General features: G+C 40.5%; 1 protein-coding gene across 2 annotated transcripts in view; it reads left to right on the top strand.

Annotated features, from left to right (window-relative positions):
• Positions 1-19,318, top strand: part of STK39 (serine/threonine kinase 39) — a 312,573-nt gene that overhangs the window by 229,452 nt on the left and 63,803 nt on the right. For both annotated transcript variants that reach the window (XM_086718821.1, XM_086718822.1), the window contains exons 15-16: positions 11,270-11,322; positions 15,604-15,672. In XM_086718821.1, coding sequence (XP_086574947.1) covers positions 11,270-11,322; positions 15,604-15,672 — 122 coding nt within the window. The remainder of the gene's footprint in view (positions 1-11,269; positions 11,323-15,603; positions 15,673-19,318) is intronic.

The raw sequence follows: 19,318 nt of genomic DNA, 5'->3' as shown, positions 1-19,318 counted from the left end.
TCCCTTATAAAGGGGCTTCCGTACAAAATTTCTCCTTGATATTAATGCTAAGGGAAAAAACATCTGCCTTGCATGTTTCTTTTTTGATAAAGAACTCTATCATGCAATACTTTCCTTTTTTTTTCTTTTTTTTTCTTTTCTTTTTTTTTTTTGCCTGAGCTATGGGGAAACAAAGCTAAATTCAGTGTTCAGTGGGAGTAACTCGTGTATCGTATCTCTTTCTCTGTTCCCTTTAATTTCTGTTATTTTTGATAACCAAACATTTGTGTATTTGGTTTAACTTTGAACTACTTACTATCCTTTTTTTTGCAAGAATTAAAACAAATGCCAAGGAAGAGGATAGTTTCCCATGATGATTAGATATTGTAGCCATTTGTGCCTTTTATTTATTTTTTTAATTTTTTTTTTAATGTTTATTTATTTTTGAAAGACAGAGACAGAGCATGAGCAGGGGCGGGGCAGAGAGAGAGGGAGACACAGAATCCGAAGCAGGCTTCAGGCCCTGAGCTGTCAGCACAGACCCTGACGCGGGGCTCGAACTCACGAACTGCGAGATCATGACCTGCGCCGAAGTCGGACACTCAGCCAACTGAGCCACCCAGGCGCCCCCATTTGTCCCTTTTAAAGTAAACTTGCATTGGGGCGCCTGGGTGGCTCAGTCGGTTAAGCGTCCGACTTCAACTCAGGTCATAATCTCATGGCTCATGAGTTTGAGCCCCACGTCGGGCTCTGTGCTGACAGCTCAGAGCCTGGAGCCTGCTTCCGATTCTGTGTCTCCCTCTCTCTCTGACCCTCCCCCCTGCTCATGCTCTGTCTCTCTCTGTCTCAAAAATAAATAAACGTTAAAAAAAATTTTTTTTAAGTAAACTTGCATTATCTTGAAACTTGACTCATCCTGGAACGCTGCAGAGACGTGCAGCACCACCCACTGCCCCATATGTTGTATTGATCTGCATAAATACACCTGCCGCGGCATGAGATCAAGAGCCCAAATGGACAGTTGTTGAATTCCAATCTTAGAGGTGCCCTTGCATTTTTAGTATAACTTACATGTCGTGTTGACTTGGGAGCCTGAATGCGTTGAAGAGCGGTATCCATCACAGAAACGTGGAGTCTGTGTTTTCTGCAGTAAACCCTGCCATCAAACTTTCAGACCTAAACGACACCAGTGAGGACTGCTTCTAGACTTGTATCAGTGGATTTCAATCAAGACACATCCACAAAAACCTCTAACTAGTAAGCGTGCCTAACAGTTTTTCTTGGCTACTATAAAAATGGGAACTTTGAGTAGACTAATGTTTCTACCTCTACCAGCCATACACCTGAGTCTAGTTTTCATGTGGTCACTCCATTTCCTTCTTGCCCTATTGGTAAAAATCAATTCAGTAAATATATTCACTGAACATTCTAAATGCTGAAAAGGACTGCTAGCCATGAAAATACAGTTTCATGAACTTGACAGGAAATAGGGCCCTTATGCAATAATCCATTTGCTCACGATTTACCACAGTTGGGACATTACAATCGATTTTGTACTGTGTAGGCAAAATGTTATTAAAATTTTATGTATTAAGCTCTGAGGTTAATATGACAAACTGTTACCATTTTAAAAGTTCTGGATGGTAGGTGCATGTGACTTTGTTTCATTCCTCTTTGAACTTTCCTGTATGTTAAAGTGTTTTTCATGATTTTCCAAAGTATGTACTAGAGAAAAAAAAGAAACACATTAGTTTAGGTTGGAGAGTGGGCGATGTTGGTGAGAGGAAACAGCCACCTCCTCTACCTGGCCAGCAAGGAGATGTTCAAGAGGTTTCTGTTAAGGGTACTTAGTTAGGATTATTTCCAGATGAAAACTGTTTCTGTAGACAGTAAAGGCAGTTACTTATGATAATATTTTTGCAAGTGATTTATTCATAGGTATCAGCATTGCACAGAGTATTAGAAATTTCCTTGCAAGGCTCTGTACACACAGGTCTAATTTAGAGATCAGCTGTATGAATCCTCTGCTTGCCGCCAGACTGCTTGCTCCCTCCAGGCTGCAAATCTGAAGGGTCCTTCAGGCTGCTCAGAAACCAGTGAGATGCATCAGAGTCCTTAGCCTGAGGTTCTAGCTGTAGACAGACCTGCAGACAAGCAGTGTGAAAGTCAGATTCTTTAAGATATATCAAGATACAAAACTGTGTGTGTGTGCACGCACACAGTCACTGCTCATGTTTTCTTGTTAAAGGGAACAGTGTGACTTCCTGATCTATCGATTTGACATTGATCATAAGCTGGGTGATGCCGCATGGCTTGGTCTAGACTAGAATTCTGGATGCTGTCAGACTTCTACTTTGCTAGGCCATAGGCATATTTCTGGGTGTCTGAAGGTACAATGCTGAAAGGAATTGTCACTTTCATATTTTAGGAGACTCACTGATCCACAAGACGCTTTTGAGGCAAGTTAAATGCAAGGCCAAGGTTTGGCTGCGAGGGGTAGGTATGTGACTTACACTCCTGTAGCATCATTCAAAGTATATGGAGATCTGTACTTTAAGGAGAGCTTCTGTTTCAGGCGGGGCTTTGAGGCACAGTGCTGATGGGTACAGCAGTGGCTCCTGACCTTTATTTGTGCCATCATCACATCAGTCATGTATAAAACACATTCCCATCTGTATCATCTCTCACTGCGTGCAGCACTTCTCAACTACTGGGGTAGGGGCATCACTGGGGGAAAGGATTCTTCCTTCAGAGCTTGCACCTCGGCTCACCCTGCAGTGTGAGAGCCACCAGTCAAGAATGAAAAGCAGTCATCTAGAAGCCTCAGTCTCAGGTATGGGTGTCATTTCTGCCATTGGTGGCTCCTAGGACAGGCCTGACACCTAGTAGATGATCAATAAGTATTTGTGGAGTGTTGAGTGAATTAGCCAGCTGTGTAATCTTAAGCCACTTAATCTCTTTGGCTTCAGTTCTTCACCCGACGAATGAGGGAAATGGATTAAGGTGACCTCCAGGGCCCTTGTCAGTTGTAAAATTATATGATTCTGTGATTGGTCCTGTACCTCAGAGAAGATTAATTTGACAGGAGTGTGAAGGATAGAGTGAGAACCAAGAGTGAGACAATGCTCCTTTCTTTGAATTAGGCTAATATTTCTTTTCCTACTACCACTTTTTAAGCACTTATCTATGTTGGGGTTTCCCCGCTAGTTTTCCTCCCGTCAGCTGTCCTTCTCTGTGGGGATTGTGAACCCTTGAAGGACTGGAACCATGACTTTCTGCTTCTCTGGGGTTCAGAATATCAGGCATCAGAACGCCTGCCAGCACTGTGAGGGGGTCCACACCGTGTGTGTACACAGCTCCTCTAATCCAGGAGGGAAGCATTGTTTCCCGTTTTCCTGCAGAAGAACCTGGAGTGGAGGTTGGAGAGGTGAGGTGACTGACTGAAGGTCATCGCTGGTGAGCGACTGAGCTGCAGGGCTCAGGGTCCCTAGTCCTTAGGGACCTAAAGACTCCGCTCTGGGAAAGCCCAGAGATGCATGTGAACACTGTGTCAGAGCAACCACGGGCCTGGACACAGGAGGCTTCTTTTTTCTCTTTCTGATTTTTGTTTCTGGGCTTACTTGTCGCTGTCCTTCAACTTCTCATTGCTTTGGGATCGTTTTCCACATCTCATTAAGTACAACAATTTTCTTCCTTCCTACAACACATTCATCTGCCAAGGATTACACCCTGAGTAACAGCTCCCTCAACCTTTTATGGCATTTTCCTTTTGCTATACATCTGTAGCTCTAGCGACAACATTCTCCATGTGTATGTGTGTGGTATGTGTGAGTGTGGATAAAATACCCTTTGTTCGTTAGATTGTTCATTCTTTTCTGTAGCAGAAATGGTGTCCCGCCTTCGGTCAGCAGTAGTGGAGTTTTAGAGAAATGGGTGATTTGATCTTAAGGAGGTCTAACCCACAGGTTGTGGTAGTTGGCTGTCCCCACCATTTACTGCCATTGGGCACAGAGAGAGAAGTGAATTTGAGAGGAAAAGTGATGTATTCCATTGTGGATATGCTGGATTGTTCTGTGTCTGGACATCACATGGAGAGATGCTGTGTAGGCACTTGGATAATGGGTATAAAGCTCTGGGGCAGTACCTGGGTTTGGCTTATGCATTTCGAACTACTCATCAAGAAAGAGAAGGAGAGGGGAAGATTGTCAGGGCAGAACATTTAACACCGAAGGGACAGGCAGACAGCAGGGCTTGGGCAGGCAGAGAAAAGGCAGCCAGGGAATCACGGTGGTGGTGGCCAAAGAGAGGCACTTGACAAAAGCCAGGCTTCTAAAATTTTCACTCATTCATGTATTCCTTCCTTCATTCATTCATGTGACAAGTATTATCTGTTCACTCCCAAGGCACTGGGCTGGGTGCTGAGGGGAAGAGCAGTGAACAAGCAAAAGCTAAAGGTCTTTGCTCTTTGGGAGCTTAGTGTCTAATGGACGAGATGGACATTAAAGTAATGACATTCTTGGGGTGCCTGGGTGGCTCAGTTGGTTAAGCATCCGACTTCGGCTCAGGCCATGAAGTCACGGTTCGTGGGTTCGAGCCCCACATGGGCTCTGTGCTAACAGCTTGGAGCCTGGAGCCTGTTTCAGATTCTGTGTCTCCCTCTCTCTCTCTCTGTCCCTCCCCTGCTCGTGCTCTGTCTCTCTCTGTCTCTGTCTCTCTCTCTCAAAATAAATAAACATTAAAAAATTTAAAGTAATCACTTTCCATTGGTGCAGAATATGAAGGTACTGAGCACAGATCTGGAGGCTAGGAGAGCACACTGGACAGGGCGCCTCATCTGGCTGCCTTTACTCTTCTTTCCCGGTCTACCCCAAAAGATACGACCAGGCCTCAGAGCACAGTTGGAGTCAGTCATGTGGACAGAGAGAGAGAGTGGAGATTTCCTCGCAGTGAGGGGAGCTGGCCCCCGACATGCTGCAGCCCCAGGAACACTTCTCCATTCCCTCCCCATCTGTTTCCCTCTTTACTTGTCCTGGCAACACACAAATGTCTCTTTTCTCCCATCTTAGAAAAGCCCTCTCTTTACCCCACCACACATTATAGGTATTTCTCACCACCCCCTTACGGCTAAAGTCCTCACAAGAATTGCCTCTGACTGTTATCCCTTTCCTCCCACTGCCTCCCGAGGTGCCTGCTGCACTCACACTGTGCCTTTGCAAAGCTGCATGTGGGGAAAGAGGGCAGGCCAGGAGATAGCAACAAGGTGAGCAGGGGAAAGTGTGGGAGAGCTGAAGGTGGAGAGACAGGTAGAAGCAAGTCTTGCGGGGGCGGTCATGCTAAGGATTTTAAATTTTGTTTTAAGAATAAGGGGAAGAAATGGAGTCTTTCAGCAAGGGTGTGGCATGATCACATTTCCAGGTAACAAGCTGCCTGGCTCCTGTGTAGATCCTGACCTTGAATGTGGAGAGACCAGTCAGGAGCCTCTATAGACTCAGGGCAGGACCCACAGTGCCTCCAGTAAGGGTTATGCACTGGAGAAGACCATGGGTAACATTCATCCCATTCTAGGCTTAGTTCACATCTGCTAATCAGACACATGATTTTGGATATGTCCTTTTACCCTTTCTAGGCCTCAGTTTCCTTGTCTGTAAGATAACAGGGGACAAGAGCCATCCCCACATCAAGGGTTGTTTTGAGCACGGCATGAGATAACATATGCAAAGCACCAAGCATTTACTGGCAGATAGTAAATGCCATTAATTATTATTCTCCCCATGTCACATTTAAGGAAACAGACTACAGATGCCAAATAAGTAGTGAGTGGATTTGAATGTAGACCTTTGTCCCCACAGCTCCGTATGTCCTCAGTCTGTACCAGGCTCTCTGCTGCTGTGGAGGGGGAGGCCCAGGAAGCTTAGTGGGAGCCATAGTCCATTTCTCCCCTAAGCTTGTGGGAAAAGACTTCAGTTCAGTATCAAGAGCAGGAAAGAAGCTTGAACTAAAAATGATGTCCTGATCCCTGGCCCACCCTGTTTGAAAGTCTCCATCCTGCTCCCGAAAGGGGAGAAACGTTCCGGGAGTCTGGGAGTGCGAGTCCCTTTGGACTTCCTCGGATGCTGGCAGCTTCACCCTGACTTGAAATCTCAGGTTCAGGTAAGGAAAGGGGGAGCTGTCTGCTGCTTAGAAGGGAGGGGCTGCCCCTGTGCCCCTAGGAAACACTGTGCCTGCCAGTGTTACCCCAGCTGCATTCTTCAACCTCAGAGCTTGGGGAAATGGTCGACATTCAGCCTCACTCCAGAGTGGAAAGGATGCAGTGCCAATGGCACTTACAGCTGATGATGCCCTTTGACAACCAGTGGTTTTTGCATTTTGACAACCAGTGGTCTAAGCATTTTGATCCCATGTGGTTCGTAGAGGGTGTGTGCCCCCATACACTTTTTGGCATGGGCTAAAAGACATTAGTCCTGAGCTAGCATTTTGGCTTCAGAGCCCTCCAGGAGCAATAACTCTATCAGACAGTCCTGACATGGTACATTAAGAAGTGCAGAAAAATGCTACGTCCTATAAAATGCATACTTCAACTACACAGGCCTTCTGCACCTCTATCACCAGGGACAGTTACGTGTTCACTCACATGATTGTCATCACCACCCCCATAGCCAGCTGCTTCATTTGAGTGTTCACTATGTTCCTTGCAGATGAGTTGAACTAAGGAAGCAAGAAGGAAGACTTTACACATGACAGTCTGACTCTCTGATTTTCCACTTAGAATGGACATAGCACATATGTATCTTGTGTGTGTCTGTGTCTGTATGCACATTTTTTGTTGCGGGTTTTTTTAATTTTTTTAATTTTTTTTAGTTTTTAACAAAATTGAGCCCAAATTCCTACCTAGCTTAACCAGCTGGTGCTGAGTAGTGGTTGCCCTCTTTAAATGGGAAAGAAGCTTTCCAGTTGGCAGAGTCCTCCTGTCTCCTTGCTTTTATTTATATATATATATATATATATATATATATATATATATACACACACACACATACATATACACATATACATGCATATATACACATATATATGTGTATATATACATATGCATGTATATATGTATATATATACTTCTTGCTTTACTCATTTAAAGTTCCTGCAAGGGTGTTTACAAATTGCTTGAGAGAGTATAAATTGGTACAACTTAAATGAAGGGGAATTTGACAATATCTATCAAATTGCAAATACCTTTGTCCTTCAACCAAGCGATTTGCTTCTAGAAATTTATTTTCATACTCGTGTGTTTGCAAAATGACATAAGGACAAGGAGGATTATACACAATTAAGCTTTGTTTACAATAGAGAAAGACTGGCAACAGTCTGCTCACAGAATGGGAACTGGTCAAAAAAAGGACATGGCAGACAACAGAATACTGTGTAGCTATAAAAAAAAAAAAAAAAAAAAAAAAAAAAAAAGGAGGAGAAAGCTTTCTATGAACCGATATGGAGAAATTCCAAGGTATACTATTAAGTTCAAAGACAAGGCATAGAACAATGGATATAGTATGCTATGCTTGTATTAAACAGGTTAGAAGGAACTATGTATGTTTGTTTGCTAATATATGCATGAAACCTTTCAGGAAGGATGCACAAAAAACCTCAACCTTTCAGGGGACCAGGTAGTTGAGTGGCAAGAGGAGGCCCAGTTTTTATACAATACCTTGTTGTACCTTTTGGGTTTTAAAACACGTGATGGCATTACCTATTTAAAAAATATATTCTGCCTGAGTTCTGTAGACCTTTGCCTTTATGATATAATGTATACCTATAATGAGAAATAAGGGTTTGTGTTTATTACTGAATTTAGGAGTATGTTTTTCATTGGGTTGGGTTGTGGGATTCTTTTGGTCATTTTTAGTATTAAAAGTGTTTTTAATAAGAGTTATCAAAGGTAGCCTGGGTCTTGAAGCTGTTAATTTTCAAGTTTTAAACATTTCCTCTGTAAAGTTGCACAGACTTAGTTTCCGGCCTTAAATCATACCTATTTTCAGCTTCTCTGAAATCAAGAGTATCTTGTGCCATATCAATTAAAGTAAATGTACTTTCAATTAAAGGTGTTAAGTAGGAGTCTGAAAAGATTAATTCTTTATAAAAGGATGACCTTCAGTAGTTAGATCCAATTAGGCATTTTTCCAACCATATTTCATCCTGATGAGACAAGTCTACTACTCACAATCAATCACTGTGATCTTTTCAAAGGCAAGTATTTTAGGTTCAGAGTCATAAAAGAATGACTTGACTAGGCCACCTCCATAACTTGAGCCATAGTTGATGTAGATAGAGATTATGGGTGTTGGATATTACTTCTGTGGTATTAATATTTAAAGAATCAGGATGTGCATGAAGATATTCTGGGTACAGTTCTTATACTTCTTTTCTCATGGCCTTAGTAGGACAAACTAATTTAGATAAGACTGGCCAAAGGAAAGGAAAGGAACAATGACATATATTCCCATCAAATCAAATTCCTTTTCATTTTTTTCTCCTTCTGTCATTTCATTATTAAATACACTATAAATACTTGCTTTCCTAGTGATCGTTTTTTTCCCTTATTGGACTGTTTTAGTACTAATTCAGCCTTTTTAACATACAGCCCATAAAACCAAGGCTGTTAAAAAGAATGCTTGCTGATCTTTTATGGTAATACGCAAAATCTTGGGGAATATTGTTTTCTCTCAAAAGTGAAAAGAAATCCACTTTTCTATACTTGTATTAGATATTTCCAATGTAAAATTGTTGGTCCTCACTCTGCCACTAAATTTGTAAACGTGGAAAGGCCATTGAATGTGCTCATCTAAAAAATGGAAAACAAGTAATACCTACTTTGCATATTTCAAAGGTTGATTGCTGGAAGAAAATGAGATTTGATTCATGATATTTGCTATCCATGTTTCTCAAAGTGTGCTCCTATGGCCCTAGGGATCTCTGAGTCCCCTTTAGGAAGCCCATGAGGTCAAAACTATTTTTATAATAACACTAAGAAATTATGTGCTTTTTTCACTTTCATGATTGCAACATGTAGAGTGGAATTTTCCAGTGGCTGGCAATGTGATATGTGATATTGCAACAGACTGAATACAGAAGCAAAAATAAGAATCCATCTATCTTAAGCCAGACATTATGGAAGTTTACAAAAAAAAAAAAAAAAAAACCCAGTTGAAGAACTGCTGATACATATGAAAGCACTATGTAAATGTGTGGCGACACTGGTAGGTAAACAGTGCCACAGGCAAAAACAGCCCTTCCTTCGAAGGCACTGATTGTTCATGGCCCACTCCACGTTCAGGAGAGGGTCACTCAGTCTGAGGTCTAAGCTGATCTCTGAACCATCTTCAGTTGTCTGCAATTTCATGTGTTGGTCATATGCCCCCTTTTTAGAGAGAGTTCACGATTTTTAGTTTTCAGATTCTCAGAAGTTCCTAAAAGAAGCCCGGCTTTAGGAATTGCTGTCATCCCCTAGTCCTATTCTATCTCTGAGAGTAGTCACAAAGTCAAGGTGGGGGGACACCTGGGAAGGGATTCATAGTGGTTCAGGGCTCTTATGTCTGTGGCCTGGGCTTGGGCATCTCTTGAATTCTTGACTCTTCACTTCTCTGCTTGTGGAAAAGTACAGACTGGAACCCACATCTCTAGGCCCTGGGAGAAGGGCTTTCTCTAAGCCGGTAACATGCCTTTGTCATTTTTCTGGGCCTCCTGTGTTTACTGTGGTAGAATGTCATGGGGCCTAAAGAAACAAGGTCAGGCTATAGACCAAAAAGGGCCCACAGGCTGGTGGCATCATAATGTGGGCACTGTTTGTAGAGACCAGGAGATACTGCTCCAGGATCCCAAACAGGACTCCTTAACAGGATTTGATCAGACTCTTCTGGCACCAGAAGGAGGAGGTTTGGAATGGGTATTCAGGCCATCTCTGGTCTCTGGCTTGGACCCTTGGCAGCTGAGCAAGTAGTTGAGGGTTTGCAGAAATTACTATTTCATGTTTCCTACTGCAGTTTCTTATGGTGTTTTTATTAACTTTAATTGTAGCATCTGTTGAGACTTATCATAACATTTTAGTGTTCTTATGAGAATTTAAAGCCATTTTAATTATAACTTACTGCCCCATATCCTTTCTTGAAATTAATATAAATGGAAAACTCACATCTTAGGTATTTGCTTGTTCCATATTAACCTAGTATCAGTTTTTGGATTGAATATACGTGTATATATGTATTACAATTTTATGTAAGCATTTTATATTTAGTTTTAAAAATTTTATCTATTTGGGGCTCCTGGATGGCTCAGTTGGTTGAGGATCCGACTGTTGATTTCCTCTCAGATCATGATCTCCTGGTTTGTGGGTTCAAGCCCCGCACTGAGAGTGCAGTCTGCTTGGGATTCTCTCTCTCTCTCTCTCTCTCTCTCTCTCTCTACTTCTCTCTCACTCTCTCTTTCTGTCTCTCCCCCCACCCCCCTCTCTCTCAAAATAAACAAACTTTAAAAAAAGCTTCTATATTCAGTGGATAATTAAACAACATTCAGGGGTCCCCTCTATGTAGCAAAAATTTTAATAACAAAATACACATCCTTTTGGGGGCATTTTGTTACGTGATTTAATGCATAGTATTGTCATTGTCATAAACCTTACCACTGAGACTGTTTTTCCTGTTTCACTTTTTTTTTAATGTTTTTTTTTAAAACATTTATTTATTTTTGAGAGAGAGAGAGAGCATGAGCGGGGGAGGGCAGAGAGGGAGACCAAGGATCTGAAGCAGCTCAGCAGACACATGGGGCTCAAACTCACGAACCATGGGATCATGACCTGAGCCGAAGTTGGATGCTTAACCAACTGAGCCACCCAGGCACCCTTGTTTGTTTCACTTTTTAAAAATAATTTGATAAAATGCTATTTTCAGGAAAAATATGAAAAGTGTATTGAATATTATTTATTCCAGATGAAAATCTTCTCAAATTTTTAATTATGGAACTATATTGAAGGTTATTGATTTAGTATAGATTTTATAAAAGAATGTTTTATTTTTGGAATTTTGGGAAATAAACATGTTTATATCGGTAAATTCAGTCATTTAAATATCTCCCTTTATTATTGTCATAACTATCTCTCCCATTTGAGGAAGTACCCAGAGGTAACCCAAAATTGTAAAACACTATCTACCTATTAGTAGCATCTTATAAAGATTGGAATACATTTAGTTTGATGAAACTACACTTCGTTGGATTTTAATGTGCTACATGTTATATATTTCAGAAACTCCAGAAAGGAACTTAATGACATACGATTTGAGTTTACTCCAGGAAGAGGTAAGTTTTAATTGAAATTATTATCTTATTGCTGCAAAGAGCCTTTAAGAAATTCATTACAAGTGTGTGGTTATAATCTGCTATTTGAAAATGCTTTCTTTAAAAATGAAGAAAGGAGGATGGAGGGAAGGAAGGAAGGCAGGAAGAAGAGAAGCAGTGAAGGATTTGCAATAATTGTGGGGAATCCAAACCGAGCCACTACTGCCTACAGGAGTTTCTGTGGCATGCTGCGTGGTTTACATACATGTACAAATTACCTATGTTAGCTCAACCATGAGAACAAGTACTGGCAAGGGGACACAGGGCCTAAAGGACGTTATGGTGAGTGTAATGAGTAACAGAGAGCAATCCTAATGAGAGGTGAGCAACAAACGAGCTGTCACACAAAAAAGGGATCCACTTTGCCCCTCTGCTCTCAGTTCATATTATATGAAGCCTGTGTGGAGGGAGGAATGTCTGTGGTCTCTGTTGGTACACCTTGGTAGGCACATTGCCATTCTTGCTTCTAAATACAATTTTAATATTTTAAATAGTTAGTGAAACAGCTTAAAGGCTAGACTGGTTGCTCTCTCAGCTCCTGGATGCCTGGAGTTTCTAGAACTATGTCGCATTTCTTGGTATCTTTAGCACTTGGCAGATGCCTGCTATCCAGGAGAATCTCCAGTAGTTTTGGTTAATTAATGGATAAATAACATCTACGAACAGGCTTTGGGGACCGCAAGATTAGTTGTTAAGCAAAAATTGCTATTTCCTCCCTTTAGTGTATAACCAGAACAACCCAGAGAGCTGAAAATCAGATGCTGATGCTGAGACTGTGACTCTTCTTCTTGACGGTTTCAGATTTTTAAATATGTGAAAGCAGCCTCAGTGTCTCTATTGAAAACCTTCTAAAATACATTCTGTTTTATTGTTAAAACAAAATACATTAGGCTCATACACTTGACTATATTAATATATATAAACTAACAACAGTCTGTAATTATTTTACGTATTAGAGCTCCGTGTACATTTTGATTTGATTAAATTTGATTTCCTAAAATTTTGAAAATCTGAAAGTTTCCAGCATGTTACCTGGTTAATCACTTGACTGCTTTGACCTCCCTACTATTAGAACCTGTAAGAAGATACAAACTCAGATGTGTACAGGAGCCAAAGCAAATGTTTGGGGTTGGCAGGGAGGGGAGGGGGTGTGAGCTTCAGGAAACCAGGCAGTTCTGTCTGTTCACGTTCAGTGTAAAACAAAACAAAAAAAACACTGCTGGCCAAAAAAATATGTTCCTGGGCCATATGTGGTCAAGGCACACTGGCCCTGATATCTAGTCCCCTGTCAGCCTAAAGATTTTATGATTCCCAGTATATTTGAATTAAACTAACATACGAAGTACCTTTTACAAACTATATATTTTAAAAAGGCCTAAACAAATTTGCTAATTGATCTTTCTTCTGGGAACATCCATCTTTGACAGTTTGGAGCCGGTCTATGAAATTGTACAGCACCAGTTACTGTTACCCAGAAGCTCTCTATTTTGTCTCTTAATATAAGAATGTTGACCAGCCAATACTGTGACAAAATCTAGTAATTCCATAATAAATGTTTCAGGTACAGTAAGTAAAAGAACAACTTCTTATTTAAAGGTTGGGGTTTTTTTTTCATCTAATTATCTAAAATTTACAGAGGCAATAAAATTAATTTTAAGGGAAAGCAAAGAAATGAATTTCTGAATTGAGGATTTGGGAAGGGGGAAGGTGGCCCTGTCAGCATTACCTAGCCCTTTGTGCTGGCATAAGCAGCCTCGTTTGCCATTGTAGGTTAAGAGTCTGCTTTTGTTTACCAGAAACCTTAGTGTTGGCTTCCTGAGGATAGCCAGCCATCGCAGGGCAGTGAGCACAGGCCATTAGTAATGGAAACACCATGGATATATCACCATACCTCTGTGAATACTGATGCTGTCTTTTCATTCAGATGGTGTCTACACTACATCTGTGCATGCATGTGTGCGTGCATACGTACATATACATACATCTGTGCTCTATGTATACATAAATGTGTAATATAGCATAGAATGTATAACATAAACATATCTAATATTCTGTCTTCATTTGAGAGTAAGCCCTCTGCATTTATTATTTTACTGTATACTCTGGAAACTAGAGCATATGTAATTATTTATGATTATTTCACCTGTTTGCACATTAGGAATGTTTAAGCAGCTTAAAGAAGAATAAATCACCAATTAGCTTCAAGTTCCTGTTCCTAACTTTACTGATATATTACCTACATGCCTACAAGATAACTGCTTAATGGCACACAAGCATGGAATATTTCTATTTTGGATCAAAATGGCCAACATGACCCTTGTGCTATTTTAATGTGATTCATCTAATATTCAGGAGTCCTGAAAATAGGAGATGCTGGAAACTTGAATCATTTGAGAATGTCATTTGCTTTGGTACTGTTTTAGTGCTAGCCCACAATGTGGATTTGCTTGATTATTCCATTTTCAACTACATTCTGCGATTGTAAATTCTTAGACCTTATTGATACTTTAGAGGTGGTAGTAACACATCCAGATGCTTTAACCGATGATCAGTCAGTAGAAATGTAATCACTGCCTAGGTAGGCACTTTAATTCAATATACTTTTTGTAGTCAAGTTTCCAGTGGCATCAGGAGGATGAGATTATGTGGCTGAGTGTCGACTTCACAAAGCTAAATCACATGCAGAGTAGAGCCTCTCATTATTCCACCCTAGATTCCATGCCATGGGATCATTTTATCCCTGAGAGAATTTTATAAGGTGTTTTTGTACTTCTAATAATAAGGACAAGCCCCAATATTAGCCCCCGTGGCGTGGAATCTCACAGTTTAGTTAAAATTCCTTTCTTTTTCTTTAACATTTCCCTCATGTTATATTCCATGTCATTCATTGTAGAATGGAATGAGTAAAATGATGGAATGCGACATTTTCTTTGGATGTACAAAGAGTATCCATTGGCCCTCAGGTTTTTTATTGGAGATCTGGGAAATTGGGCCATGTATGAAAGGGAGAAAGGAAGTGCAGTAGAGCGTGGGGTACATTTCAGATGAGCTTTGGCTGCACATCATCATCACAGTTAACCATTTATTGAGTAATTACTATGTGTCACACACTGGGCTAAGTATATTAAAGCCCACAAATGTGAAAGATAATTTTACCTTTAGCGACACGCTTGTGTGAGCATAGAAACACACACACACACACACACACACACACACACACACACACACACTGAGGGCAGCCTCAGGTATGACAAACTGCAATTCAGTTTAGACGCTTGTTTGATTCACCAGCAATACTTTGAGGTGCTGCCTGACTTTGCAAGACACTTAAGTTAAACCTTCATCTAGGTTATTACCAGCTGCTGAGCCAGTTTCTTCTTACCCATCTACAGTTCTGGATGTTTGTGATAATGTCAGAAGGCCATGGGGACCGTGTCATGTCCTTTGGGAAGACATGGAGGTTCATAGTGGTTCTTTTGAGCACACTGCCATTTATCAATTTCTCTTTACAAAGTCTTCAAACAGACTTCTCACTATTACCATGTTCATTTGTAGCCTTTCAAGTAATTTTGGTTATATTCATTTGATACAGCCTGTCCCATCTTTATGAGATCCCTAACTCCTGTCACTTATCACTGAGAAACTACATTCTTTTATTCAACCACATTTTCTAAGAGAATGAATCTGTTGCTATCAAATGATCAATGTCATGTGAAAGGAGTTTCTTAATAGCATAAATTTAAATAGCTCATCTTAATAGTCCAACAAGCTCAAAGGCTGTTTGTATCAAATATAAGGTTGTGTCAAGTGCTACCTGTTCAACCTTTGCCATAAATTCTGACTCAGTGGCTACTAATGATAGAAAAGGATTGATGATGGCTGGAATTAACCTTGGCAAGAAAGAAAAGCAGTGTCATTGGGGCCAGTTGTGAGCTAACTTACAGAGGTACATTTGAGGATTAATTCAGATAGTAGCCAAAGGGAAAATGTTTTTTGGTTCACTAAAAATGAAATAATAATTTTGTGCATAACCTCTGTTGAATGAATGCAAAGATGCAAATTACATATGGCAAAATATATTTCACATCACTTCTGATCTTTCCTTCTGATAGAATCCAAATTGTTGAATTAAAACACACATAGGTGATTTTTTGTAAATGAAAAATATATCTTTTACATTGTAATGGGTTGTTGCTTTTTATTTTACGGTCACTAATACGTATTCATTTCACATTTGGACAGATACAGCAGATGGCGTATCTCAGGAGCTCTTCTCTGCTGGCTTGGTTGATGGTCATGATGTAGTTATAGGTAAATCATTTTCCAGTATACAGTGTCGTTTTGTTGGTCTATCAAATGTAAATGCATTCAGAAACAAAAGTTTTCATAAAGGAATAATTTACTCTGGATGTTTGAAAATTGTGTCTTGAATTCTTATCTTTTATGTGGAAGAACTGTGTAAGACTCCTATATCATTTTCTTTTTTAAAAAGCTCTTACTGTCATTCTGTCCCATTTAATAAGAGCCTCACTTACTGGGAAATGTAAAGAAGAGCCTAGAAGACCCAAAAGTCTATGATATAGAAAAATAAGATGGTATAAATTCCACATACCAAAGCACAGGAACCTCTGAGGTCCTCTGTCAGAGTTTTCTCTGTTCCTTCTTTGGGCACAGTTCTAATGAACTTAGATACTAGTTTTCCGAGCCATTAGCAAGATGAATCACAAGGTCTTAAGGTTGGATGTGACTTAAGAGATCATTCAGGACAGTTCTTTCATTGTGTGGACAAGGACACAAATTCCTGAAGGGATTCCATGTGTTTTCTGGAGCCATGCAGCTGGATTGGGACCGAGGCACTTCTCTTTGGGCACATGACTGTTTCTACTGCTTTGAGAATAAACAGATAGCTGCATGGAGATGGGGTGCCCACTATATAGAGGCTTGCTTTCGGGAGCAGGAGATGACTGGAGGCCTCCCTGCATGGCATGGAGGGAGGGGGCAGGAAAGCTGTAAGAGATAGACACTATTATCTAAGAAAAAGTGTAGCCTGTAGGGTGAGGGTGAGAAGCTCCATGTCCTTAGATAATCCTATTTGTGAAGATTTCATAATGTGGTCCATTGCTGGGTATTCATATTGATGACCCTAAGTAATCAAGATTAGTTAACATTGTACTAATGGTAACAATGACATTAATTAATTATATTGTTAATAATTATTATAACATCATATTAGGGTAATGTGTATTATGATCAAACTTTCTTCAAAAATAACCGAATTAAAAATGATGCTTAAAATGACTTTGGGCCCCATAATTGATGTGTTTTAACTTAAAAAAAATATCACTTGCTCAAAATAAACCCTTTCCCCAGTGCTGTTGGAGTTTGTAACTGAGGGAGCTTTACGTGGATATGCTTCCCCATCAGAGTAATCTGTTCCTGTAAACTACAATGTAGGTCATTATATAAATGAATTATTTTTGAGAGTAACTGAGGTTTTAGTGGCAGATTAGGATTCTCAGTAAAGAATCAGTATCTAATATGTTAATTTTTTTAATGTTTATTTATTTTGAGAGAGAAAAGAGAGTGCAAGTGGGGGAGAGGCAGAGACATAGGGGGAGAGAGAATCCCAAGCAGGTTCCGGGCTCTCAGGTGGAGCCCAACATGGGGCTCGATCCCTGAAACCGAACTGCGAAATTATGACCTGAGCCAAAATTAAGAGTTGACTCTTACCTGACTGAGCCACGGAGGCGCCCCTCTAATATGTTATTGACATACAAACAATATGTCATAAAGGTGAAGATACTTTATAATTAGATATAATTAAGCTCTTTTTCTTTTCAATTGTATGTGATTTCCCAAGGAAGCTCTGATTCCTCTGCCAAGTGATGCATATATAAAGAGAGAGAGACATAGTTTATTTTTTTTTTAATTTTTTTTTCAACGTTTTTATTTTTATTTTTGGGACAGAGAGAGACAGAACATGAACGGGGGAGGGGCAGAGAGAGAGGGAGACACAGAATCGGAAACAGGCTCCAGGCTCTGAGCCATCAGCCCAGAGCCCGACGCGGGGCTCGAACTCACGGACCGCGAGATCGTGACCTGGCTGAAGTCGGACGCTTAACCGACTGCGCCACCCAGGCGCCCCGAGAGAGACATAGTTTAAAGCAAAGTGGCATACATACATATACATAGGTATGTATGTATCTCTTGATATTTTCTGTCTCTCACACTTCCCTTTAAAATCTTGGGAGATATCATGGCCAGCTGAGTTCTTAGCAAAATGTTCTGATCAAATGTGAGGGAGAGCTTGAACAATGAGGTGAGTTCACCTTTGGTGTCTACCGTAAATTCCATCTCAGAATTGTTTATGTTAACAGTTCCTTGGCAAAGATAGATGCTCTTTATTCTCATTAGAAAAAGTGAGCATATGCCTTTGTTTCCTGGTTGACCTGACAAAATAAGGAGAAAAGTTCATGGCTTGACCAAGATTAGCAAGAACTATGATCCATACACTATACAGCCTGAAATAAAAATTAATTAATAAATATAATAATCTTAAACTTATTTTAAATACCTACTAATGTCTGTTATTGGGCAAGAAGTTAAGGATGAAAGCCTTTTGACTTGAGTTAATCCTGGCAGGTGGTAAGGAACATGGAGAATAAGAGAGATTCATGGAAAGATACTAGGTTACATCTTTTTTGTAAGCATGGGCTTGCTTCAAGCCTTCAGTCAAATTTAGTATACTTCTTTTTTTTGCCTCAGTCTCAGTTGAATCTAAACTAAAGGATTTGGGGTTGTTAAGTTCTGTAAAAGAGGAAATTAAGGCAAAATTCCTGTACAATTTATTGAGTGTGTTTTAAATACAATATCAGATAGCCTTTATTTTTTCATACTTTACTTATTCTGCCAAATATTTTTATTTTGGCTTTCCCCCCCTAATTGGAGCTAAAGTATAAGGTGTTGGAATAAGGCCAAGCATATGCAATTCCTCCTTATCTAATAGCACTAAAAATTAGCCTTACATTTTTGGATAATGCCTTACAGTGTTTGTGTATTTCACTTGATTAGTTCATCAGTTACATAAAGTAGAAAGGACAGGTTGTTTTTAATCAGTATTTAATGGATGAAAAGGGGAGGTCAAAAGATTCTGGGATGTTGTAACTTGTCATGGTCTTTGAACTTGCATCTTAGGACTCTAAGCCCAGAGCCTAACCCTGACCCTGACCTTCTGTGTACAATCAATCCAATGTCTTCAGCCTTGAAAAGTAGATCCAGATCATTTTAAATGATGTGGTTTTTTTTTTTGTTTCTCTTGGAAAAATGAAAAGCAAATCTTTACTTGCTTTTCATACACCAGTAGATGCTTTGTATTTTAACTGCAGACTATTTGATAAACAGATAAAGTGTGCTTAACTGTCTTCCTGAAACCAGTCCCAGCAATTCTCTGCTCTCTCCTTTATCATCTACCTCCCTCTTTACATTTGTATTTCTCGCATCTTACAGAAAGCCCTGTCTTTGCCCCAGCCCCCATTATAGCTATTTCCCTCCACCCATCCCCCTTACAGCTAAACTCCTCAAAAGAATTGCCCTTGACTGTAATCCTTTTCCTCCCACTGTCTCCTGAGCCCACTGTGGTCAGGCCTTTGACCTTCCCTCTCCACTCAGGCTGTGCCTTGGCAAAGCTGCACCCAGGGAGGGTGCTCAGGTGGCGCGTGAAGTGTCAAAGCACAGGTGGGTGTGGCTGGAGCAGAGTGACCCAGAGCGATAGAGGGAGGATCTGTGCTCTGTGAATGACAGCTTGCTGTGTTCCTGGTTCCTCAGCCCAGTGGTTTGTTCTCAGTTCCCCCACAACCACCCCCCCGCCCCCGCTGCCTCCCACTATGTGGCACATGAGCAGCCCTGGACAGAGCAGACAGTGCCTTTTGCCGTGATAACTTTTTTCATTGGTTTTTAA

This window comes from Puma concolor, chromosome C1 (assembly GCF_028749965.1).
Source record: "Puma concolor isolate L17-30 chromosome C1, mPumCon1.1.hap2, whole genome shotgun sequence".
In the NCBI taxonomy this organism is placed as follows: domain Eukaryota; kingdom Metazoa; phylum Chordata; class Mammalia; order Carnivora; family Felidae; genus Puma; species Puma concolor.
The sequence above is the reverse complement of the archived record's forward strand: the minus strand, read 5'-3'. Positions and strand labels throughout refer to the sequence as shown.